General features: G+C 45.0%; 1 protein-coding gene across 3 annotated transcripts in view; it reads left to right on the top strand.

Moving 5' to 3' along the window:
* The window catches only part of nckipsd (NCK interacting protein with SH3 domain), a 429,686-nt gene that overhangs the window by 36,903 nt on the left and 369,255 nt on the right, over positions 1-23,528 (top strand). For 2 of the 3 annotated variants that reach the window (XM_072471985.1, XM_072471986.1), the window contains exon 6: positions 11,782-11,970. The exons of the other annotated variant lie outside the window; for it this stretch is intronic. In XM_072471985.1, the coding sequence (XP_072328086.1) occupies positions 11,782-11,970 (189 nt within the window). The remainder of the gene's footprint in view (positions 1-11,781; positions 11,971-23,528) is intronic. 3 annotated transcript variants of the gene reach the window in all.

Below are 23,528 nucleotides of genomic sequence, written 5' to 3'. Positions count from 1 at the left end.
CTCCCTCCATCTCTCACCCCCCCCATCTCCCACGCTGCTCCCCTTTTCCTCAGTTGGTGGGCCAACAACCTACTCGCCTTCTCCCCATATTCGTACTATACACCCTGTGCCTTCCTCCATTGTGCCTCTGCATTACCTGTAGTCAACAAGTCAAATTCTACATGTAGCCTTTGCCTTTCCCTGTACAGTCCCTCCTCCGGTGCCTCTGCGTATTGCCTGTCCACCCTCAGAAGTTCTTTCAACAACCGCTCCCTTTCCCTACCCTCCTGCTTTCCTTTATGTGCCCTAATAGATATCAGCTCCCCTCTAACCACTGCCTTCAGTGCCTCCCAGACCACTCCCACCTGTATCTCCCCATTATCATTAAGTTCCAAGTACCTTTCAATACACCCCCTCACCCTTAAACACACCCCCTCATCTGCCAATAATCCCATGTCCATTCTCCAGGGTGGAAGCTGTTGTTTTTCTTCCCCTATCTCCAGGTCCACCCAGTGTGGAGCATGATCCGAGATGGCTATAGCCGTGTAGTCCGTCCCCGTCACCTTTGGGATCAGTGCCCTTCCCAAAACAAAAAAATCTATTCATAGAACATAGAACATAGAAAATACAGCACAGAACAGGCCCTTCGGCCCATGATGTTGTGCCGAACCTTTGTCCTAGATTAATCATAGATTATCATTGAATTTACAGTGCAGAAGGAGGCCATTCGGCCCTTTGAGTCTGCACCAGCTCTTGGAAAGAGCACCCTACCCAAACTCAACACCTCCACCCAACACCAAGGGCAATTTGGACATTAAGGGCAATTTATCATTGGCCAATTCACCTAACCCACACATCTTTGGACTGTGGGAGGAAACCGGAGCACCCGGAGGAAACCCACGCAGACACGGGGAGGACGTGCAGACTCCACACAGACAATGACCCAAGCCGGAATCGAACCTGGGACCATGGATCTGTGGAGCAATTGTGCTATCCACAATGCTACCGTGCTGCCCTTAAGAACAAATAAATCTACACTATATCATTTTCCCGTAATCCATGTACCTATCCAACAGCTGCTTGAAGGTCCCTAATGTTTCCGACTCAACTACTTCCACAGGCAGTGCATTCCATGCCCCCACTACTCTCTGGGTAAAGAACCTACCTCTGATATCCCTCCTATATCTTCCACCTTTCACCTTAAATTTATGTCCCCTTGTAATGGTGTGTTCCACCTGGGGAAAAAGTCTCTGACTGTCTACTCTATCTATTCCCCTGATCATCTTATAAACCTCTATCAAGTCGCCCCTCATCCTTCTCCGCTCTAATGAGAAAAGGCCTAGCACCCTCAACCTTTCCTCGTAAGACCTACTCTCCATTCCAGGCAACATCCTGGTAAATCTTCTTTGCACCTTTTCCAGAGCTTCCACATCCTTCCTAAAATGAGGCGACCAGAACTGTACACAGTACTCCAAATGTGGCCTTACCAAAGTTTTGTACAGCTGCATCATCACCTCACAGCTCTTAAATTCAATCCCTCTGTTAATGAACGCGAGCACACCATAGGCCTTCTTCACAGCTCTATACACTTGAGTGGCAACTTTCAAAGATGTATGAACATAGACCCCAAGGTCTCTCTGCTCCTCCACAATGCCAAGAACTCTACCGTTAACCCTGTATTCCGCATTCATATTTGTCCTTCCAAAATGGACAACCTCACACTTTTCAGGGTTAAACTCCATCTGCCACTTCTCAGCCCAGCTCTGCATCCTATCTATGTCTCTTTGCAGCCGACAACAGCCCTCCTTACTATCCACAACTCCACCAATCTTCGTATCGTCTGCAAATTTACTGACCCACCCTTCAACTCCCTCATCCAAGTCATTAATGAAAATCACAAACAGCAGAGGACCCAGAACTGATCCCTGCGGTACACCACTGGTAACTGGGATCCAGGCTGAATATTTGCCATCCACCACCACTCTCTGACTTCTATCGGTTAGCCAGTTCGTTATCCAACTGGCCAAATTTCCCACTATCCCATGCCTCCTTACTTTGTGCAGAAGCCGACCATGGGGAACTTTATCAAATGCCTTACTAAAATCCATGTACACTACATCCACTGCTTTACCTTCATCCACATGCTTGGGCACCTCCTCAAAGAATTCAATAAGATTTGTAAGGCAACACCTACCCCTCACAAATCCGTGCTGACTATCCCTAATCAAGCAGTGTCTTTCCAGATGCTCAGAAATCCTATCCTTCAGTACCCTTTCCATTACTTTGCCTACCACCGAAGTAAGACTAACTGGCCTATAATTCCCAGGGTTATCCCTAGTTCCTTTTTTGAACAGGGGCACGACATTCGCCACTCTCCAATCCCCTGGTACCACCCCTATTGACAGTGAGGACGTAAAGATAATTGCCAACGGCTCTGCAATTTCATCTCTTGCTTCCCATAGAATCCTTGGATATATCCCGTCAGGCCCGGGGGACTTGTCTATCCTCAAGTTTTTCAAAATGCCCAACACATCTTCCTTCCTAACAAGTATTTCCTCGAGCTTACCAATCTGTTTCACACTGTCCTCTCCAACAATATCGCCCCTCTCATTTGTAAATACAGAAGAAAAGTACTCATTCAAGACCTCTCCTATCTCTTCAGACTCAATACACAATCTCCCGCTACTGTCCTTGATCGGACCTACCCTCGCTCTAGTCATTCTCATATTTCTCACATATGTGTAAAAGGCCTTGGGGTTTTCCTTGATCCTACCCGCCAAAGATTGTTCATGCCCTCTCTTAGCTCTCCTAATCCCTTTCTTCAGTTCCCTCCTGGCTATCTTGTATCCCTCCAATGCCCTGTCTGAACCTTGTTTCCTCAGCCTTACATAAGTCTCCTTTTTCCTCTTAACAAGACATTTAACCTCTCTTGTCAACCATGGTTCCCTCACTCGACCATCTCTTCCCTGCCTGACAGGGACATACATATCAAGGACACGTAGCACCTGTTCCTTGAACAAGTTCCACATTTCACTTGTGTCCTTCCCTGCCAGCCTATGTTCCCAACTTATGCACTTCAATTCTTGTCTGACAACATCGTATTTACCCTTCCCCCAATTGTAAACCTTGCCCTGTTGCACGTACCTATCCCTCTCCATTACTAAAGTGAAAGTCACAGAATTGTGGTCACTATCTCCAAAATGCTCCCCCACTAACAAATCTATCACTTGCCCTGGTTCATTACCCAGTACTAAATCCAATATTGCCCCTCCTCTGGTTGGACAATCTACATACTGTGTTAGAAAAGCTTCCTGGACACACTGCACAAACACCACCCCATCCAAACTATTTGATCTAAAGAGTTTCCACTCAATATTTGGGAAGTTAAAGTCGCCCATGACTACCACCCTATGACTTCTGCACCTTTCCAAAATCTGTTTCCCAATCTGTTCCTCCACATCTCTGCTACTATTGGGGGGCCTATAGAAAACTCCTAACAAGGTGACTGCTCCTTTCCTATTTCTGACTTCAACCCATACTACCTCAATAGGGTGATACTCCTCGAACTGCCTTTCTGCAGCTGTTATACTATCTCTAATTAATAATGCCACCCCCCCCACCTCTTTTACCACCCTCCCTAATCTTATTGAAACATCTATAACCAGGGACCTCCAACAACCATTTCTGCCCCTCTTCTATCCAAGTTTCCGTGATGGCCACCACATCGTAGTCCCAAGTACCGATCCATGCCTTAAGTTCACCCACCTTATTCCTGATGCTTCTTGCGTTGAAGTATACACACTTCAACCCATCTCCGTTCCTGCAAATACTCTCCTTTGTCAGTGTTCCCTTCCCCACTGCCTCATTACATGCTTTGGCGTCCTGAATATCGGCTACCTTAGTTGCTGGACTACAAATCCGGTTCCCATTCCCCTGCCAAATTAGTTTAAACCCTCCCGAAGAGTACTAGCAAACCTCCCTCCCAGGATATTGGTGCCCCTCTGGTTCAGATGCAACCCGTCCTGCTTGTACAGGTGAAAATACTTTGTGTACATAGGAGAAAAACGAAAACTCCTTACTCCTAGGTCTACTAAATCTCCAGGGATCTACTCCTCCCATCTGCTCCATAAAATCCTTAAGCACCCTAGCTGCAGCCGGCCTCCTTCCGGTCCTGGACCTCGATCTGTCCAGCCCTGGGTCCAGCACCGTATTAAAGTCTCCACCCATTACCAACTTCCCCACTTCTAGGTCCGGGATTCGTCCTAGCATACGCCTCATAAAATTGGCATCATCCCAGTTCGGGGCATACACGTTCACTAATACCACCGCCTCCCCTTGCAGTTTGCCACTCACCATCACGTATCTGCCCCCACTATCCACCACTATAGTCTTTGCCTCAAACATTACCCGCTTCCCCACTAGCATGGCCACCCCCCTGTTTTTTGCGTCTAGCCCCGAATGAAACACCTGCCCCACCCATCCTTTGCGTAGTCTAACCTGGTCTATCAGCTTCAGATGCGTCTCCTGAAGCATAACCACATCTGCCTGAAGTTTCTTTAGGTGTGCGAGTACCCGTGCCCTCTTAATCGGCTCGTTCAGCCCTCTCTCATTCCACGTGATCAACCGGGTTGGGGGGCTCTTTACCCCCCCTCCCCCCCCTTGACGACTAGCCATTTCCTTTTTCAATCCAGCTCCTCACCCGGTTCCCACGTAGCTGTATCCCCCCCAGGCGGCGCCCCCCCCACCCCGACCCCCCCCCCTTCCCATACCAGCTTCCCCTTCTCCCCAGCAGCAGCAACCCAGTTACCCCCCCCCCCCCCCCCCCCCGCTAGATCCCAAGCTAGCGTAATTGCACCCCCCATGTTGCTCCCAGAAGTCAGCAAACTCTGGCCTACCTCGGCTCCCCCCCCCCCCCCCCCCCCCGTGACTTCGGCTCACACTGTGCAAGGCCCCCTCCTTCCTGCTTCCCTGTTCCCGCCATGATTACCATAGAACAAAGCCCGCGCTTCCCTTTTGGCCCCGCCCCCAATGGCCGGCGCCCTCAGCTCCTCATCCTCCCTCACCAACCTCCCCCACGACATGGGGAAGAGAGAGAAGTTACAGGGTCGCAGGTTTAACAACTTGGGAAGTCATCTCTTCCCCCTTTTCCCCCCCCCTTCATCCCACATATTCACCCCCCCACTTTTGTCCCAAACGTTCTTTTCCTGGCCCGCTCACTCCAGCTTCTCCTCGACAATAAATGTCCACGCCTCATCTGCCGTTTCGAAGTAGTGGTGTTTCCCTAGATGTGTGACCCACAGTCTTGCCGGTTGCAGCATTCCGAATTTGACCTTCCTTTTATGCAACACCGCCTTGGCCCGATTAAAGCTTGCCCTCCTTCTCGCCACCTCCGCACTCCAATCTTGATATACGCGGATCACCGTGTTCTCCCACCTACTGCTCCGAGTTTTCTTTGCCCATCTGAGGACCACCTCTCTGTCCTTGTATCGGAGAAATCTCACCACTATTGCTCGAGGAATTTCTCCAGCCCTCGGTCTTCGCGCCATAACCCGATAGGCTCCCTCCACCTCCAACGGACCCGTCGGGGCCTCCGATCCCATTAACGAGTGCAGCATCGTGCTCACATATGCCCCGACGTCCGCCCCTTCTGCACCTTCGGGAAGACCAAGAATCCTTAGGTTCTTCCTCCTCGCATTATTCTCCAGCACCTCCAGCCTTTCCGCACATCTTTTGTGTTGTGCCTCGTGGATCTCCGTTTTCACCTCCAGGCCCTGTATGTCGTCCTCATTCTCAGCAGCCTTTGCCTTCACGACCCGAAGCTCCTGTTCCTGGGTCTTTTGCTCCTCCTTTAGCCCCTCAATCGCTTGTAATATCGGGGCCAACAGCTCCTTCTTCATCTCCTTTTTGAGTTGCTGCTTATGCTGTTTGGCACACAAGTAGTCCTGTGTTGTAGCTTCACCAGATTGACAGCAAATTTTTTGGTATGCCTGACGTTACTCCTGGCATGCTCTCCTGCACTCTTCATTGAACCAGGGTTGATCCCCTGGCTTCATTTTAATGGTACAGTTTGGGCTATGTCGGGCTCACCTTAAACCTATGCCCTCTAGTTTTAGACTCCCCTACCTTTGGGATGTTGACTATCTATCTTATCTATGCCCCTCATTTTATAGATCTCTATAAGATCACCCCTAAGCCTCCTACACTCCAGGGAAACAAAGGTCCCAGTCGATCAACCCTCTCTTTGTAACTCAAACCATCAAGTCCCAGTAGCATCCCAGTAAATCTTTTCTGCACTCTTTCTAGTTTAATATCCTTTATTTAATAGGGTGACCAGAACGGTACACAATATTCCAAGTGTGGCCTTACTAATGTCTTGGGCGGAATGCTAGCACAGTGGATCGCACTGCTGCTTCATAGCACCAGGGACCGGGTTCGATTCTCTCTAGGGTCACTGTCTGTGTGGCGTCTGCACGTTCTCCTTTATCTGCGTGGGTTTCTTCCAGGTACTGCGGTTACCTACCACAAGTTCCGAAAGACTTGCGTGTTAGGTGAATTGGACATTCTAAATTCTCCTTCCATGTACCCGAGCAGGGGCTACAGTGTGGCGACTAGGGGATTTTCACAGTAACTTCATTGCAGTGTTAATGTTAGCCTACTTGTGACAATAATAAAGATTATTATTATTATTATACAACTTCAGCAAGACGTTCCAACTCCTGTATTCAATGTTCTGACCAATGAAACCAATCATGCTGAATGCCTTCTTCATCACCCTGTCCACCTGTGACTCCACTTTGAAGGAGCTATGAACCTGTACTCTTAAATCTCTTTTGTTCTACAACTCTCCGTAACACCCTACCATTAACTGAGTACGTCCTGCTATGATGCGATCTACCAAAATGTATCACCTCACATTTATCTAAATTAAATTTCATTAAACTAAATTCATTGATCCACTGGCCCAATTGATCACGATCCTATTGCAATCCTAAATAACCTTCTTCACTGTCCACTATGCCACCAATCTTGGTGTCACCTGCAAACTTATGCCACCTAGATTCTCATCCAAATCATTAATTAAATAACAGTGGCCCCAACACCGATCCCTGAGGCACACCGCTGGTTACAGGGCTCCCGTTTGAAAAACAACCCTCCACAACCACCCTTTGTCTTCTGTCATCAAGCCAATGTTTTATCCAATTGGCTATCTCGCCTTGGATCCTATGAGATTTAACCTTATGCAACAACCTATCATGAGATGCCTTGCTAAAGTCCATGTAGGCAACGTCGACTACACTGCCCTCATATACCTTCTTGGTTACCCTTTCAAAAATCTCAATCAAATTTGTGAGACATGGTTTACCACTCACAAAGCCATGCTGACTGTCCCTAATCCGTCCCTGCCTCTCAATGCCTGTAGGTCCTGACTATCAGCAAATCTTCCAACAACTTACCCACCACAGATGTTAGGCTCCTCAGTCTGTAGTTCCCAGGTTGTTTCCTGCAGGTTGTTTCCTGCGACCTTTCTTCAACAGAGGCATAACATTTGCTACCCTCCAATCTTCAGGCACTTACCTGTGGCTGCAAATAGCACAGTGCGTAGCACAGTTGCTTCACAGCTCTAGAGTCCCAGGTTCAATTCCCAGCTTGGGTCACTGTCTGTGTGGAGTCTGCATGTTTTCCCCGTGTCTGCGTGGGTTTCCTCCGGGTGCTCCAGTTTCCTCCCACAAGTCCCGAAAGATGTGCTGTTAGGTAATTTGGACATTTCTGAATTCTCCCTCTGTGTACCCGAACAGGTGGCGGAATGTGGCGACGAGGGGCTTTTCACAGTAAGTTGATTGCAGTGTTAATGTAAGCCTACTTGTGACAATAAAGATAATTGATTAATTAATGTAAGCCTACTTGTGACAATAAAGATTATTATTAAAAATATCTGCTAGGGGACCCGCAATTTCTTCCCTCCCCTCCCACAACCTTTCATCTGGTCCTGGGAATTTATCTACCTTAATGTGCTTTAAGACTTCCAGCACCTCCTTCACTGTAATATGTACACTCCTCAGATATCGCTATTTATTTCCTCAAGTTTTGTGGTGGTTGGAGGTCAATTATTTCAGCTCCAGGACATCCCTGCAGGAGTTCCTCAGGGTGGTGTCCTAGGCCCAACCACCTTGAGCTGCTTCATCAATGACTTCCGTTCCATCATAAGGTCAGAAGTGGGGATGTTTGTGGATGACTGCACAATTTTCAGCACCATTCGCCGCGACTCATAATGAAGTAGTCCATGTCTAAATTCAGCAAGACCTGGATAATATCCAGGCTTGGGCTGACAAGTGGCAAGTTACATTTGTGCCACACAAGTCCGAGGCAATGACTATCTTCTACAAGAGAGGATCTAACCACTGCCCCTTGACATTCAATGGCATTACCATCGCTGAATCCCTGACAATCAACATCCTGGGTGTTGCCATTGATCAGAAACTGAACTGGACTAGCCATTTAAATCTGTGGCTACCAGGACAGGTCAAAGGCTCGGAATCCTAGGGCGAGTAACTCCCCTCATGAACCCCCCCCAAATGCCCGTCCACCATCTACAAGACACAAGTCAGGAGTGTAATGGATAACTTTCCACTTGCCTGAATGAGTGTATCTCCAACAACACTCGAAGCTCAACACCATCCAGGACAAAGTAGCCCGCGTGATTGCTCCCCCTTCCACAAACATTCATACCCTCCACCACCCGGCGAACAGTGGCAGCCGTGTGTACCACCTACAAGATGCACTGCAGTAACTCGCCATGGTTCCTTAGACAGCACCTTCCAAACCCACGACCACAACCATCTTGAAGGACAAGAGCTGTAGATACCTGGAGGTTCCCATCCAAGTCATTCATCACCCTGACTTGGAAATATATCGTTGTTCCTTCACTGTCGCTGGGGCAACATCCTGGAACTCCCTCCCTAACAGCACAGTGGGTGTACCTGTAGCTCGAGGACTGCAGCCGTTCAAGAGGGTAACGCACCACCACCTTCTGAAGGGCAACTAGGGATGGGCAAAAAATGCTGGCCTAACCAGCGACACCCACATCCCATAAATGAATTTTTAAAAATCCAGCGACAGTACCACTATGTCACGACCTCCTACGATAACATGATTTCCCACCGAGGCATGTATTACATATAACTGAGTAAAGCATCTTGCTTTGAATGCTTTTAAAATTCTGGTTTGGATACACTTGTGTCACAGAATTGTTACGGAGCAGAAGGATGCTATTTGGCCCATTCTGCCTGCACCAGCTCTCTGAATGAGCAACTCGCCTCATACCATTTCCCTGCCTCTCCCTGTAACTCTTTACATTCTTCCTTTTCAGATAACGGGAAAATTCCCTTTCAAATGCTTCAGTTGAACCTGCCTCCACTGCACTCCTGGGCCAGTGCATTCCAAACCCTAACCACTTGATAACTTGAGGGAAACCTGCTTTCAGGTCTTGCACTATGTTTGAAATTGGGATTCTTTTCCTACCTCATGACAGATTAACTTCAGCGAGACAGGTCTTTTTCTTTTTAAAGAGATTCTCACTTGTACCTGGAGCTACCCTAATGATGTAGATTATGGGCATTGCTTGCATGCTCTGGTGCTGGACTACAATCACAACCAGACGTTACTTGATCCTGTATTAACATACACTTCTGAATTTATTCTACACAAGGATATGTAATCTTTATTGGTGTCACAAGTAGGCTTACATTAACACTGCAATGAAATTACTGTGAAAATCCCTTAGTCGCCACATTCCGCCGCCTGTTTGGGTACACAGAGGGAGAATTCAGAATGTCCAATTCACCTAACAAGTACGTCTTTTAGGACTTGGAGGAAACCGGAGCACCCGGAGGAAACCCATGCAGACACGGGAGAACATGCAGACTCTGCACAGACAGTGACCCAAGATGGGAATCGATCCCGGATCCCTGGCGCTGTGAAGCAATAGTGCTAACCACGTGCTACTGTGCCGCCCCATGTTCCTGTACTAATGGTTGACTCTGAATTTATTTAACTGCACAAGGATATTTTCCTGTACTAATGGTTCACTCTGAATTTATTTAATAACTACACAAGGATATATTCCTGTGCTAATGATTCACTTTGAATTTATTTAACTGCACAAGGATATGTTCCTGTACTAATGGTTTACTCTGAATTTATTTAATAAGGATATGTTCCTGTGCTAATGGTTCACTCTGAATTTATGTATTAACTGCACAAGGATATGTTCCTGTGCTAATGGTAGCCTTTTCATCTTTAAAGTTGTGACCCGTAAAACTTTTCTCTTTTGAGTTAAAACTGTAGGAGAAGAAGAAAGGAAGACTAGTCTATTTCTAAATTAGGATTCAAATATGTTTGCAGAAGTAGAGGTTGACTAACTTGATATAATCGCCTTCACCTGCTTTATCTAGAACTAAGAACTGCCTGCAGGTTTCAGACCAGTCAGATTTGGAATGAAATGAAATGAAAATCGCTTATTGTCACATGTAGGCTTCAATGAAGTTACTGTGAAAAGCCCCTAGTCGCCACATTCCGGCACCTGTTCGGGGAGGCTGTTACGGGAATTGAACCGTGCTGCTGGCCTGCCTTGGTCTGCTTTCAAAGCCAGCGATTTAGCCCTGTGCTAAACAGCTAAACAGAGATTTAAACTCTGAATTAATGGCTGGGAGATAGGCCGGGAACAGAAGTCATGAATGCTTTAAAAAAAACAGTAATTTTCACTCCACTCTGAGTGAAAGATCTTCTAAAGCCTATTCTGATTTTACTTATTTTCCCTCTCTTTCGTGTTTTGTTTCATGACTTTCTGTGGCTCATGAATGACCGCTTAAGCAGCAGTTTGCAGATGCAGGGCCTGTCATTTCTTATGAAGCTGCTTTGGATACTCGCTTGTCATTTATCAGTTTAACCATGAGAGCAAGAGAGAAACCCTACTTGCGGTTCTTGGTGTCAATGAAATTGATTAATATTATCTTCTATGAAAAGAGGAAATGTTTTGAATAAAGTGTGAATTTTTCTTCTCCTTTTGAATGTACGAAGCAACCAAAAAGCAGCATTTTCTTAGAACCCAAATCCAAGTAAGGCTTTTGGAATTTTCTTTGTGATCTATCGGTTACATGATTTGGAACGCACCCAGGAGTAGCAACAGTCTGCCAATGTTCTGGATCGACTGGTTGAATAATGTGTGTTCCTGTAACCAGTTTGAATTATTCCTGAAACTGCCTTCCAAATGTTTCTAAATAACTGAATATTGGGAGTAGAACTCTCCCGCTGCTGAAACCTCTACCATGTGAGTGGCCAGAAGTGCCTTGAATTCGGGGAACCAGATTATTCACATGTGCAAAGTAGCTTGGACAATTTTCTCAATGTAACAGCTGTGAATATCTCTACCCGCACCTGAGCAGGAAGTGAGGGCTGCAAGCCCCTGCTGATATTTCTCCCTTGCTGCTGATTTAGTTGCAGTGGCTCTATTGTTGTCGCTATCGTTGAGCTTCAGCTGTAAAGATTAACGTCGAACAAATTCACTTGCTGTTGAAGTTGGTCCATTGAAGTATAACGACTTTGCGATGTTGGATATAAACATTGATACTTTGGTTTTACTGTTGGCCATGACTGTTTTCTATTCAGTCAGCCCATTTAGAAATGCCAATTTATTTCAATATATAATAGATGTAAATTGAACTTTTGCACTGTTTTGCCTGTTTTGTTTTGAAAGAATATTATATGTACCGTCATGGGTAAGTGGTTATGTTCATTTTTATACAGACTGAGCTACAGGTGAAATTTATAAAGCTGCTGTACCTGGATGGTAAAGCTGATGCTCTATCCCTGTACAAATCTATAAAGAAGTTCTATGTTGAGCACCAAATCTGTCTACAGTCTATGGCCATGATAACGACAAATGGTTCAGTCATTATGATGGGATCGAAAGGGGGTCTTCATGTCAAGCTCAAGGTAAAGTAATTATAATATTGACTCCAGTCATTTGATCATGCTGAAATTTCTGTTAAATAAGTAGCATAAGGATTATTGTTTGATAATTAGTGAATTTTTGAGGTGTTTGATTCTAGTGATAACTACATGTAATCTTTTGACTGTAAAAATGTGATTTTTGTGTCTCCAGAGTTTTGAGATGGATCTAACTCATGTGAGATCTGACATCAAGTAGTTTTCAATCTGTTCAATTTGCAACAATGGCCTAATAATGGGGGAAAAATGTAATTGTCAGCAAAAATAAACTGTGTAGAGAGTAATTGATATGATTCAAATCAATCAAGTTGAAACTAGAGGTGACAAATAAGAAAAATCATCTGTTTCCATTTCAACACATTTTTGACTAATGTTTATTCATAATACCACTTTCAAGTATATAGTTCTCAAGTGTTGATAGCATTTCTTGTCCTTAATATTCATCTCTAATAGTTATGTTATTGGGCTAATAATCCTGAGGTATGAGCTCTGATCTAACAGTGGCAGTTTGTGAATATAATACCCACACACTCGTCCCAGCCAACAAGATGGCACTGGTTGTGCTGGAGCGTGCCCATACAGTTGATAGGTTGGCTGGGGCCAGGGGGGACACTTATATGACCCGTGGCCCGAGGTTCACAGTGTGCTGTCAGCAGTGCGCGCAGCTGTATGGCTGCCTTTCCGGCTGCGGCAATGGTATTCCGTGTCCGTCCACCCTGACCCCACAGCCTATCCTGGCCACCCCGGCGCCATCCAACAGAAAATCCCATCCAATGTCTCTAATTATCTATTCCCCAGAAAACTTTCTTTTATATAAACAAAATTCCATCAGCCCAACTCTTACGATGCTTTAAAACGATGCTTTAAATGCATGTCATACAATATATCTGAAACTCATACATTTATCACGGTAGCACCAACATTGCCGGAGATCTAAAGGGCAGCTGCCTGACTGAAGGAAAAATGTACTAGACCTTCTCTTCACCTGTAAAGATGTATCTATCCACGGTGGTACTGGTGGGAGTGACCACTGCATAATCCTTGAGGAGACCAACCCCTGCCTTCACACTGAGAGCACCCTACTTGGTGTTGTGTAGCATGGCCACCATGCTAAATGGGATAGATTCAGAACGGATCTATCAAATTAAAACTAGACCACCTAGGTGAACTACAAGCTGTGACCTCATGGCCTGGTATAATCCCTTACTCTATTATTACCATCAAGCTAGTTGACCCACCCTGGTTCAATGAGGAAAAAAAAGAGCATGCAGGAGCAGCACCAGCACTTGGTTAAAATGAGCTGCCAACCTGTGAGGCTACAACAAGGACCAGGTGTCTGCTTTGTATTGGAGCAGTATGTGACAGAGCTAAACGATGCCACCACCAACAGACCAAACAAACCTCCATAATTCAACATCAATTTGTGAATGGGTGTGAATAGTTAAATAACAGCACTCCTTCAGTACTGCACTGGACATTGCTCAGTTTTGGAATGGTGTTTGAACGCTGAACCATCTGATTTGGTGATTAGAGTGCCATCAGGCTGACACTGCTGAAGCACTAACTACAGCTATCTACTCAACCAAGTGGGAACATTGCTCAGCTCCATCCAGTCCACAAAAAGCAGGAAAAATCCAAATTGGCCAGTAACCGCCTCATCAGTCTACTCTCCATCAGCAAATTGATAGTAGAAGATATCGTCAGCACTAAGAAAGGGTACTCCTTTACCAATAACATGCTCAACTTTGGTTTCCCTGGGACCATGTCTCCAAAAGCCTTGCTGTAAGCATGGACAAAAGAGCTGAATTCCCGAGGTGAGACATCAAAGCAGCATTTGACTGAGTGGGACATCAAGGAGCCTGAGTAAAATTCCAGTCAATGGGGATACGTAGGAAAATTCTTCACTGATTGGAGTCATAGCTAACACAAAGGAGAATGGTTGCTGGAGGCCAATTATCTGTCCCAGGGCATCACTGCAGGAATTCTTCAGGATAGTGTCCTGGGCACAATCATCTTCAAGTGGCATCATGTTGAGGTCAGAAGTAGCAGCAGCCTATCTTTGCGTACAGCAACACCAGGATAACATTCAGGCTTGGGCTGATAAGTGGCAAGAAATCAGTGCTAGGGAATGACCATTTCCAAGAAGAGTTGAACCACCTCCCCATGACATTCAAAGATGTTACTATCAAGTTTCACAATAGAAATAACCTCTAAATCATTGGTGACCTGGAACTTAACTGGATCAACTGCATAAAACCGATCAAGAGGCTGGGAATTCTGTGGCATGTGACTCACCTGACTCCACAAAGTTTGCCCACCATCTACAAGGCACAAGTCAGGAATGTGAAGGATTTCACTGGGTGCAGCTCCAAGAACCGTGGAAGCTCAACACCATCCAGGATAAAGCAGCCTCACTTGATCGACACCCTGTTCACCATTATAAGCTTTACCTCCCTCTATCTCTGGCTTACAGGCTGCAGTGTGTAACATCTGCAAGATGCGATGCAGAAACTCATCAAGCTTCTTTTGAAAGCAACTCCAAAACCCAAAAGATCTAGATTATTAGAAGAATAAAGTCAACAGGGACATGATAACCCCATCATTTCCCCATCACCTCCAAAATTTCCTCCAAGTTGCAAACCATCCTAACTTGGACATGCACTACCATTCTTTCATTGTTGTTCGGTCAAAATTCTGACACGATGGGAGCATCTTCACCACCTGTCTGAACAGGTCCAAAAAAGTGGTTCACTACAATCCCTCTAGGGTAACTAGGGATAGGGTCACATCTTGTGAATGGATGCATTTTGGTTTTTAAACAAGTGCAAGTTCCGATTAATGGATTTCCCGAGTTACATTATATATGTAAAATTCCTCTTAATTTATCTGAAATTTTCTGAGAAACAGAAGCAGCTGTCTTCGCCTCGAAAATTAAACTGAGACAGATTGCAGAATGTTCTTCCAGTCCTAAAAACAGTTTCTGGATCGAAGCAACTTAGACAAATGTAACTCCAACACTCAAAAACCATGACACCGTGCAGGACAATCTGCCTGCTTGATAGGCAACTCACCAACCATTTTAAATATTCACTTCCTGCACCACTGACGCACAGTGGCAGCCGTATGTACGACATGCAAGTTTGTTTTTTAAATTTAGAGTATAAAATTCGTTTTTTTCAATTAAGGGACAATTTAGCATGGCCTACCCTGCACATCTTTGGGTTGTGGGGGTGAAACCCACGCAAACACTGGGAGAATGTGCAAACTGCACGCGACAGTGACCCAGGGCCGGGATCGAACCTGGGACATCGGCACCATAAGGCAGCAGTGCTGACCACTGCGTCACCGTGCTGTCCCATACAATATGCAAGTTGTACTGCAGCAGCTCGACAAGGCTCCTTTGATAACTCCTTTGAAGCCAGTGACTAAAAATACAAATGCAGTAGTGGCAAGGGAGTGCCGCCACCTACATAGTATCCTGACATGGAGCTATTTTGCCATTTCTTCGCTGTCACTGGGTCAAAATCCTGAAACTCCCTCCCTGACATCTACACCATATGGACTGCAGCAGCTCACCACAACGTGTCAACAGCAATTAGGGATGGGCAATAAATATCTGGCCTCGCCAGCGAGGCTCACATTCTATGAATGAATCACAAAAAAATACAACTCCAACTTTCACTTGGCATTCAATCAGCTCTGTCGACAATTCTCCAGGTTTTCCTGCAAAAAGATTCTTCGTGAACATTGGAGCATTGCACCTCACAATTTGCCATCCTTTTATCCTCTGAAAAGCCTTGGCTTGAAAATTAGCTCTCTGCCCAATATTGTTTTTTAATCCAGTGGCTGAATTAAATTTTTAAAACAAAGTTTTTAAAAACGCTAAAGTAATAATCTTGATTGTCACAAGAAGGCTTACATTAACACTGCAATGAAGTTACTGTGAAAAGCGCCTAGTCGCCACAAATGTCCAAATTACCTAACAGCACGTCTTTCAGGTCTTGTGTGAGGAAACCGGAGCACCCGGAGGAAATCCATGCAGATACCGGGAGAACATGCAGTCCACACACTGACCCAAGCTGGGAATCGAACCTGGGACCCTGGAGCGGTGAAGCAACTGTGCTACCCACTGCTACTGTGCCACCCAACTCTCAGTTTAAGATGGCTAACTCCAATTTACATTACTATACGTTACACGTTCCAATTTTATTGGAATTGGAGGCCGTCTGTTTGCAAAACCTATCAAGACAATGAATTCAGGGAAGTGTGAAAGATTTGTATCTCCATTCTCACTATCAATCACCTGTTAGACATGCCCATTACGAATAATAACTTGGACAATGGGACCTTGGCTAAGTTTGCTTCAGCCATGAATTGATCAAGTCATCGTTCACATATATGGACAGTGCATTTAAAAAAAAATTGCCCTGACAGTTGGAGAAGGAAGGTTGCTTGACAAGGCAACTCGCTGTCTGTTTCAAAAATCTTTTATCAGATCTGAGAGCAAGCAGTTTGGGATGAATACCTAAGTGGGGTCCCTCCTACTTTTCTGCAAACCACCTGGTAAACATGGAGCCCTATTTAATGACTAAACATTCAGGGACGTCCTGCTGCAGACCGAGATTTCTTGAGCCAACCCCATGCTACTATCTCCCAAAGAGCAACCACCTCAGTGGTCTACATCTTAAAACCTGCAGCATCGAGTTCATTGAACTCTGCCTGAAACTACCAAACTACAGACTGTATACTTTTTTTTAATGGTCTTATCTGATTCTGTGATTTGTGTGTGCTGTGTATGTGAAAGTCAGTGTGTATGTTATTTTACATAGGTTCTCAATATTTTCAAGCAAAAAATAACTGTTGCTCTCGCATGAGAGAGGTAAAGAAGTCATTTGATCCCTCCACCTAATCATAACAACGCTTCATATTTCCCCCCCCCCCCCCCCCCCCCCATGTCTATTCCAATGTGCCACAGGCAGCATGGTGCTGAACCAATGATTCCATTAATGCCTCAAACAGGGTGCCAATGTGTAGCAGATGGGTGGTGCTTATCTAAGGTGCTGCTAGAGACTTGTTGCTCTAGGGGTATGATTCTCGCTTTGGGTGTTTCGGTCTCGAAATTTGCGGAGGTCCCGGGTTCAAATCCCGGGCGAGCCCTTTGATGTTTTCTATTGGTCCAGCAACATGTTTTCTTCATCTAATGTGCTGCTTCTACATGGACATTTTTTTTGGATGTGTTATGGGCGAGACGTTTTCAGAACCCCAAAATGTATCATGGAGCTCAACCAACCTCTCCCTTTCATGTATTTGTTGCTTTTCCTAGCACATGGCTTTTTCCCCAGGTGTGATATTACAATTATGGACAATTTAAAAGAGCAACTTGTAAACTCACTCCCAGTGAGCCAGAGAAGACACAGCCAGAGTGAGACAGAACCAAGAGTGAGTTTGGGAATTTGAATCTAGGTGGGAATTGAATCAAATCAGTAAGGCATCTCCTTTTAAATTTCAGGAGTTTAAATTAAGCTAGAATTGTGCAGTGTAGGTTAACAAGGGCTGCCCCACCCACTCGCATAACTGGTTGGCAGTTAAGTGTCAGTCACTTAAATGTACCTTGATCTAAAAGCAGGTGGGGGAGGGGAGTCAATTCAGGACAATTTAAAAAGAGCAACTTGTAAACTCACCCCCAGTGAGTTCTCCCAGTGAGCCAGAGAAGACACAGCCAGAGTGAGACAGAACCAAGAGTGAGTTTGGGAATTTGAATCTAGGTGGGAATTCAAAGCTGGGTGGGGAGGAAGTGCTTTTTATCCCTGGTAAGTAGTTTTTCTGTTTTCTTTTTCTTTTCATTGGTATATTTATTTATTTTTTTCTTCGTTGTTTATTTATTTATTTTTTGGAAATTGTAGTTGTTGAAGTTAACCGAAGGTTTAAGAACGGCAGGAGATCTCAGACCTGTGTCATGCTCCTCGTGTGCGATGTGGGAGCTCAGGGACACGCCCACTGTCCCAGGCTCTTTCACGTGCAAGAAGTGTGTCCAGTTGCAGCTCCTGTTGGACCGCTTGATGGCTCTGGAGCTGCGGATGGACTCACTTTGGAGCATCTGCGATGCCGAGGACGTCGTGGATAACACGTTTAGCGAGTTGGTCACACAGGTGAAAGGTACTGAGGGAGATAGAAAATGGGTGACCAAAAGACAGAGCAAGAGTAGGAAGGCAGTGCAGGTGTCCTCTGCGGTCATCTCCCTGCAAAACAGATATACTGCTTTGGATACTGTTGAGGGAGATGGCTCACCAGGGGAAGGCAGCAGCAGACAGGTTCATGGCACCGTGGCTGGCTCTGCTGCGCAGCTGGGCAGGAAGAAGAATGGCAGGGCTATAGTGATAGCGGACTCAATTGTAAGGGGAATAGACAGGCGGTTCTGCGGACGCAATCGAGACTCCAGGATGGTATGTTGCCTCCCTGGGTCAAGGATGTCTCGGAGCGGCTGCAGGACATTCTAGGGGGTAGGGTGAACAGCCAGCTGTTGTGGTGCACATAGGCACCAATGATATAGGTAAAAAACGGGACGAGGCCCTACAAGCTGAATTCCGGGAGTTAGGAGTTGAACTAAAAAGTAGGACCTCAAAGGTAGTAATCTCAGGATTGCTACCAGTGCCACGAGCTAGTCAGAGTAGGAATGTCAGGATAGATAGGATGAATGCGTGGCTCGAGAGATGGAGTAAGAGGGAGGGATTCAAATTCCTGGGTCATTGGAACCGGTTCTGGGGGAGGTGGGACCAGTACAAACCGGACGGTCTGCACCTGGGCAGGACTGGAACCGATGTCCTAGGGGGGGGTGTTTGCTAGAGCTGTTGGGGAGAGTTTAAACTAATGTGGCAGGGGGATGGGAACCGATGTAGGAAGTTGGAAGGTAGTAAAACAGGGATAGAAACAAAAGGCAGTAAGGGGGAAAGTGTAAGGCAGAGAAGCCATAGTCAAAAATCAGTGAATAGGACCAGGAGCTCAGTGAATAGGACCAGGAATACTAAAAGGAATGAAACAGGAAGTGAAAACTTTAATGGTAAGCGACGCGGCAGGTTGTTACATGAAGATATGGGTTCGACGACAAGGAAAATTAGGAGAAAGGTTAAGAGGAAATATAACTTGGGAGAGGTTACTGATCGAGGTGTTAAGATTCAGAACAGAGGTAAAAAAGCCAACGTAAGTGTACTTTACCTGAATGCTCGTAGTATTCGGAATAAGGTAAATGAGTTGATGGCGCAAATCATCGTGAATGACTATGATTAGTGGCCATTACTGAAACATGGTTAAAGGATGGTCACGACTGGGAGTTAAATATCCAAGGGTATCAAACTATTCGGAAGGACAGAGTGGATGGTAAGGGAGGTGGTGTAGCTCTGTTATTTAAGGATGACATCCGGGCAACAGTAAGGGATGACATCGGTGCTATGGAGGATAAGGTTGAATCCATTTGGGTGGAAATCAGGAATAGTAAGGCGAAAAAGTCACTGATAGGAGTAGTCTATAGGCCACCAAATAGTAACATTATGGTGGGGCAGGCCATAAACAAAGAAATAACTGATGCATGTAGAAATGGTACAGCAGTTATCATGGGGGATTTTAATCTACATGTCGATTGGTTTAACCAGGTCGGTCAAGGCAGCCTTGAGGAGGAGTTTATAGAATGTATCCGCGATAGTTTCGTCGAACAGTATGTAATGGAACCTACGAGGGAACAAGCGGTCCTAGATCTGGTCCTGTGTAATGAGACCGGATTGATTCAGGATCTCATAGTTAGGGATCCTCTCGGAAGGAGCGATCACAATATGGTGGAATTTAAAATACAGATGGAGGGTGAGAAGGTAAAATCAAGCACTAGTGTTTTGTGCTTAAACAAAGGAGATTACAATGGGATGAGAGAAGAACTAGCTAAGGTAGACTGGGAGCAAAGACTTTATGGTGGAACAGTGGAGAACCTTCTAAGTGATTTTTCACAGTGCTCAGCAAAGGTTTATACCAACAAAAAGGAAGGACGGCAGAAAGAGGGAAAATTGACCGTGGATATCTAAGGAAATAAGGGAGAGTATCAAATTGAAGGAAAAAGCATACAAAGTAGCAAAGATTAGTGGGAGACTAGAGGACTGGGAAATTGTTAGGGGGCAACAGAAAGACAATGAAAAAGCTATAAAGAAGAGTAAGATAGATTATGAGAGTAAACTTGCTCAGAATATAAAAACAGATAGTAAAAGTTTCTACAAATATATAAAACAAAAAAGAGTGGCTAAGGTAAATATTGGTCCTTTAGAGGATGAGAAGGGAGATTTAATAATGGGAGATGAGGAAATGGCTGAGCAACTGAACAGGTTTTTTGGGTCGGTCTTCACAGTGGAAGACACAAATAACATGCCAGTGACTGATGGAAATGAGGCTCTGACAGGTGAGGACCTTGAGAGGATTGTTATCACCAAGGAGGTAGTGATGGGCAATCTAATGGGGCTAAAGGTAGACCAGTCTCCTGGCCCTGATGGAATGCATCCCAGAGTGCTAAAAGAGATGGCTAGGGAAATTGCAAATGCACTAGTGATAATTTACCAAAATTCACGAGACTCTGGGGTGGTCCCAGCGGATTGGAAATTAGCAAACGTGACACCACTGTTTAAAAAAGGAGGTAGGCAGAAAGCGGGTAATTATAGGCCAGTGAGCTTAACTTCGGTAGTAGGGAAGATGCTGGAATCTATCATCAAGGAAGAAATAGCATGGCATCTGGATGGAAATTGTCCCATTGGGCAGACGCAGCATGGGTTCATAAAGGGCAGGTTATGCCTAACTAATTTAGTGGAATTGTTTGAGGACATTAGTAGTGCGGTAGATAACGGGGAGCCAATGGATGTGGTATATCTGGATTTCCAGAAAGCCTTCGACAAGGTGCCACACAAAAGGTTGCTGCATAAGATAAAGATGCGTGGCATTAAGGGGAAAGTAGTAGCATGGATAGAGGATTGGTTAATAGAAAGCAAAGAGTGGGGATTAATGGGTGTTTCTCTGGTTGGCAATCAGTAGCTAGTGGTGTCCCTCAGGGATCAGTGTTGGGCCCACAACTGTTCACAATTTACATAGATGATTTGGAGTTGGGGACCAAGGGCAATGTGTCCAAGTTTGCAGACGACACTAAGATAAGTGGTAAAGCAAAAAGTGCAGAGGATACTGGAAGTCTGCAAAGGGATTTGGATAGGCTAAGTAAATGGGCTAGGGTCTGGCAGATGGAATACAATGTTGACAAATGTGAATTTATCCATTTTGGTAGGAATAACAGCAAAAGGGATTATTATTTAAATTATAAAATATTAAAACATGATGCTGTGCAGAGACCCCTGCGTGTGCTAGTGCATGAGTTGCAAAAAGTTGTTTTACAGGTGCAACAGGTGATTAAGAAGGCAAATGGAATTTTGTCCTTCATTGCTAGAGGGATGGAGTTTAAGACTAGGGAGGTTATGCGGCAACTGTATAAGGTGTTTGTGAGGCCACACCTGGAGTATTGTGTTCAGTTTTGGTCTCCTTACTTGAGAAAGGGCGTACTGGCACTGGAGGGTGTGCAGAGGAGATTCACTAGGTGAAGGGGTTGGATTACGAGGAGAGGTTGAGTAAACTGGGACTGTACTCGTTGGAATTTAGAAGGATGAGGGGGGATCTTATAGAAACATATAAGATTATGAAGGGAATAGATAGGATAGATGCGGGCAGGTTGTTTCCACTGGCGGGTGAAAGCAGAACTAGGGGGCATAGCCTCAAAATAAGGGGAAGTAGATTTCGGACTGAGTTTAGGAGGCACTTCTTCACCCAAAGGGTTGTGAATCTATGGAATTCCTTGCCCAGTGAAGCAGTAGAGGCTCCTTCATTAAATGTTTTTAAGACAATGATAGATAGTTTTTTGAAGAATATAGGGATTAAGGGTTATGGTGTTCGGGCCGGAAAGTGGAGCTGAGTCCACAAAAGATCAGCCATGATCTCATTGAATGGTGGAGCAGGCTCGAGGGGCCAGGTGGCCTACTCATGCTTCTAGTTCTTATGGTCTTATGGCTTTTTCCCCAGGTGTGATATTACAATTATGGACACGTGGGTTTTTAAACACAAAACACTGTTTATTCCATGAAGTCAACTTAACATCTTAAATAAGCATTGGATCTCTTAACACCCCTTCAAAGATAACTCAGAAAATATTGCAACAGTAAATAATTCCTTAAAATGTTCCTTCAAACTTCCAAGAGACTTAACACCTTTAAACAAAATCACATTAGGTTAAAGGCTTTACAATTATGAGTTTAAATCGCCCAAATGATCCAGAGATGGTCTTTTATGGCAGAGGTCGCAGCAACGCCAGCTCACTGCAAAACAAGCTGCTTTTCAAAACTTGCAGCTCTCTGGAAACACACAGACACACGCACACATTTTTAAACTGAAACTAAAAACCTGCAAAAACCCAACTGCAAAATAGCTGAACTGAGCTGAGCTCCACCAACTCTATGACATCACTGTTTTCTTAAAGGTACATTGCTTCAACATCCAGTTCTTAAAGGCACTCTCGCATGACAGATGGAATTGGTCATCCTTTTCATCACGGGTAATGGACCTGACTACAGATTTCAAGGCTAAGTTGAGCCTGTTTTCTAAAGCATATCAGCTCGTGTGTTAGCTCATGCAATGGTTTTCTATAATTGTGTGAGCATATTTAAAGGGAACAAGATTACCAGGCCGATTGTTATTGAGTCTTAGTCACAGGGGTGTGAAATTCTGCAACATTATGGTCACCATTGTTATTAATGAGCTTATCAACATGACCTTCCAGTTACTTTCAAATAGGCCAGCGGATCAGAAGAAAATATGGAACAAGTTGCCAAGAAAATATGTTCCACTATGTCTCATCATGAATTTATTCAGCAAACTTAATTTACAATAGATGCAATATTAAGGTTAACGTGCAGGTTCAGTCGGCAGTTAGGAAGGCAAATGCAATGTTAGCATTCATGTTGAGAGGGCGAGAATACAAGACCACGGATGTACTTCTGAGGCTATGCTTTGGCTGAGATAATCCTAGTTATCCAGTAGTTTGAACTGGGCTGTGGAGTACAATGTAAATTAGAGAATTTCATCTAATCTGAACAATTGTTTTATTTCTTAAAAAGCTGAGACAAATAAATAACTTGGATAGAAGGTAATGCTGAGATGCATGACACCATAAGACATAGGAGAAGAATTACGCCACTTGGTCCATCGAGTCTGCTTCACCATTCAATCATGGCAGATATTTTTCTCATCCCCATTCTCCTGACTTCTCCTCATAACCCCTGACCCCCTTATTAATCAAGAACCTATCTATCTCTGTCTTAAAGACACACAGTGGCCTCCACAGCCTTCTGCGGCAAAGCGTTCCACAGATTCACCACACTCTGGCTGAAGAAATTTGTCCTCATCTCTGTTTTAAAGGATCGTCCCTTTAGTCTGAGATTGGGTCCTCTGCTTCTGGTTTTTCCTACAAGTGGAAACATCCT

Source organism: Scyliorhinus torazame, chromosome 13, assembly GCF_047496885.1.
Source record: "Scyliorhinus torazame isolate Kashiwa2021f chromosome 13, sScyTor2.1, whole genome shotgun sequence".
NCBI lineage: Eukaryota > Metazoa > Chordata > Chondrichthyes > Carcharhiniformes > Scyliorhinidae > Scyliorhinus > Scyliorhinus torazame.
Note: the sequence above shows the minus strand (reverse complement) of the source record. Positions and strands in the feature narration are given on the sequence as shown.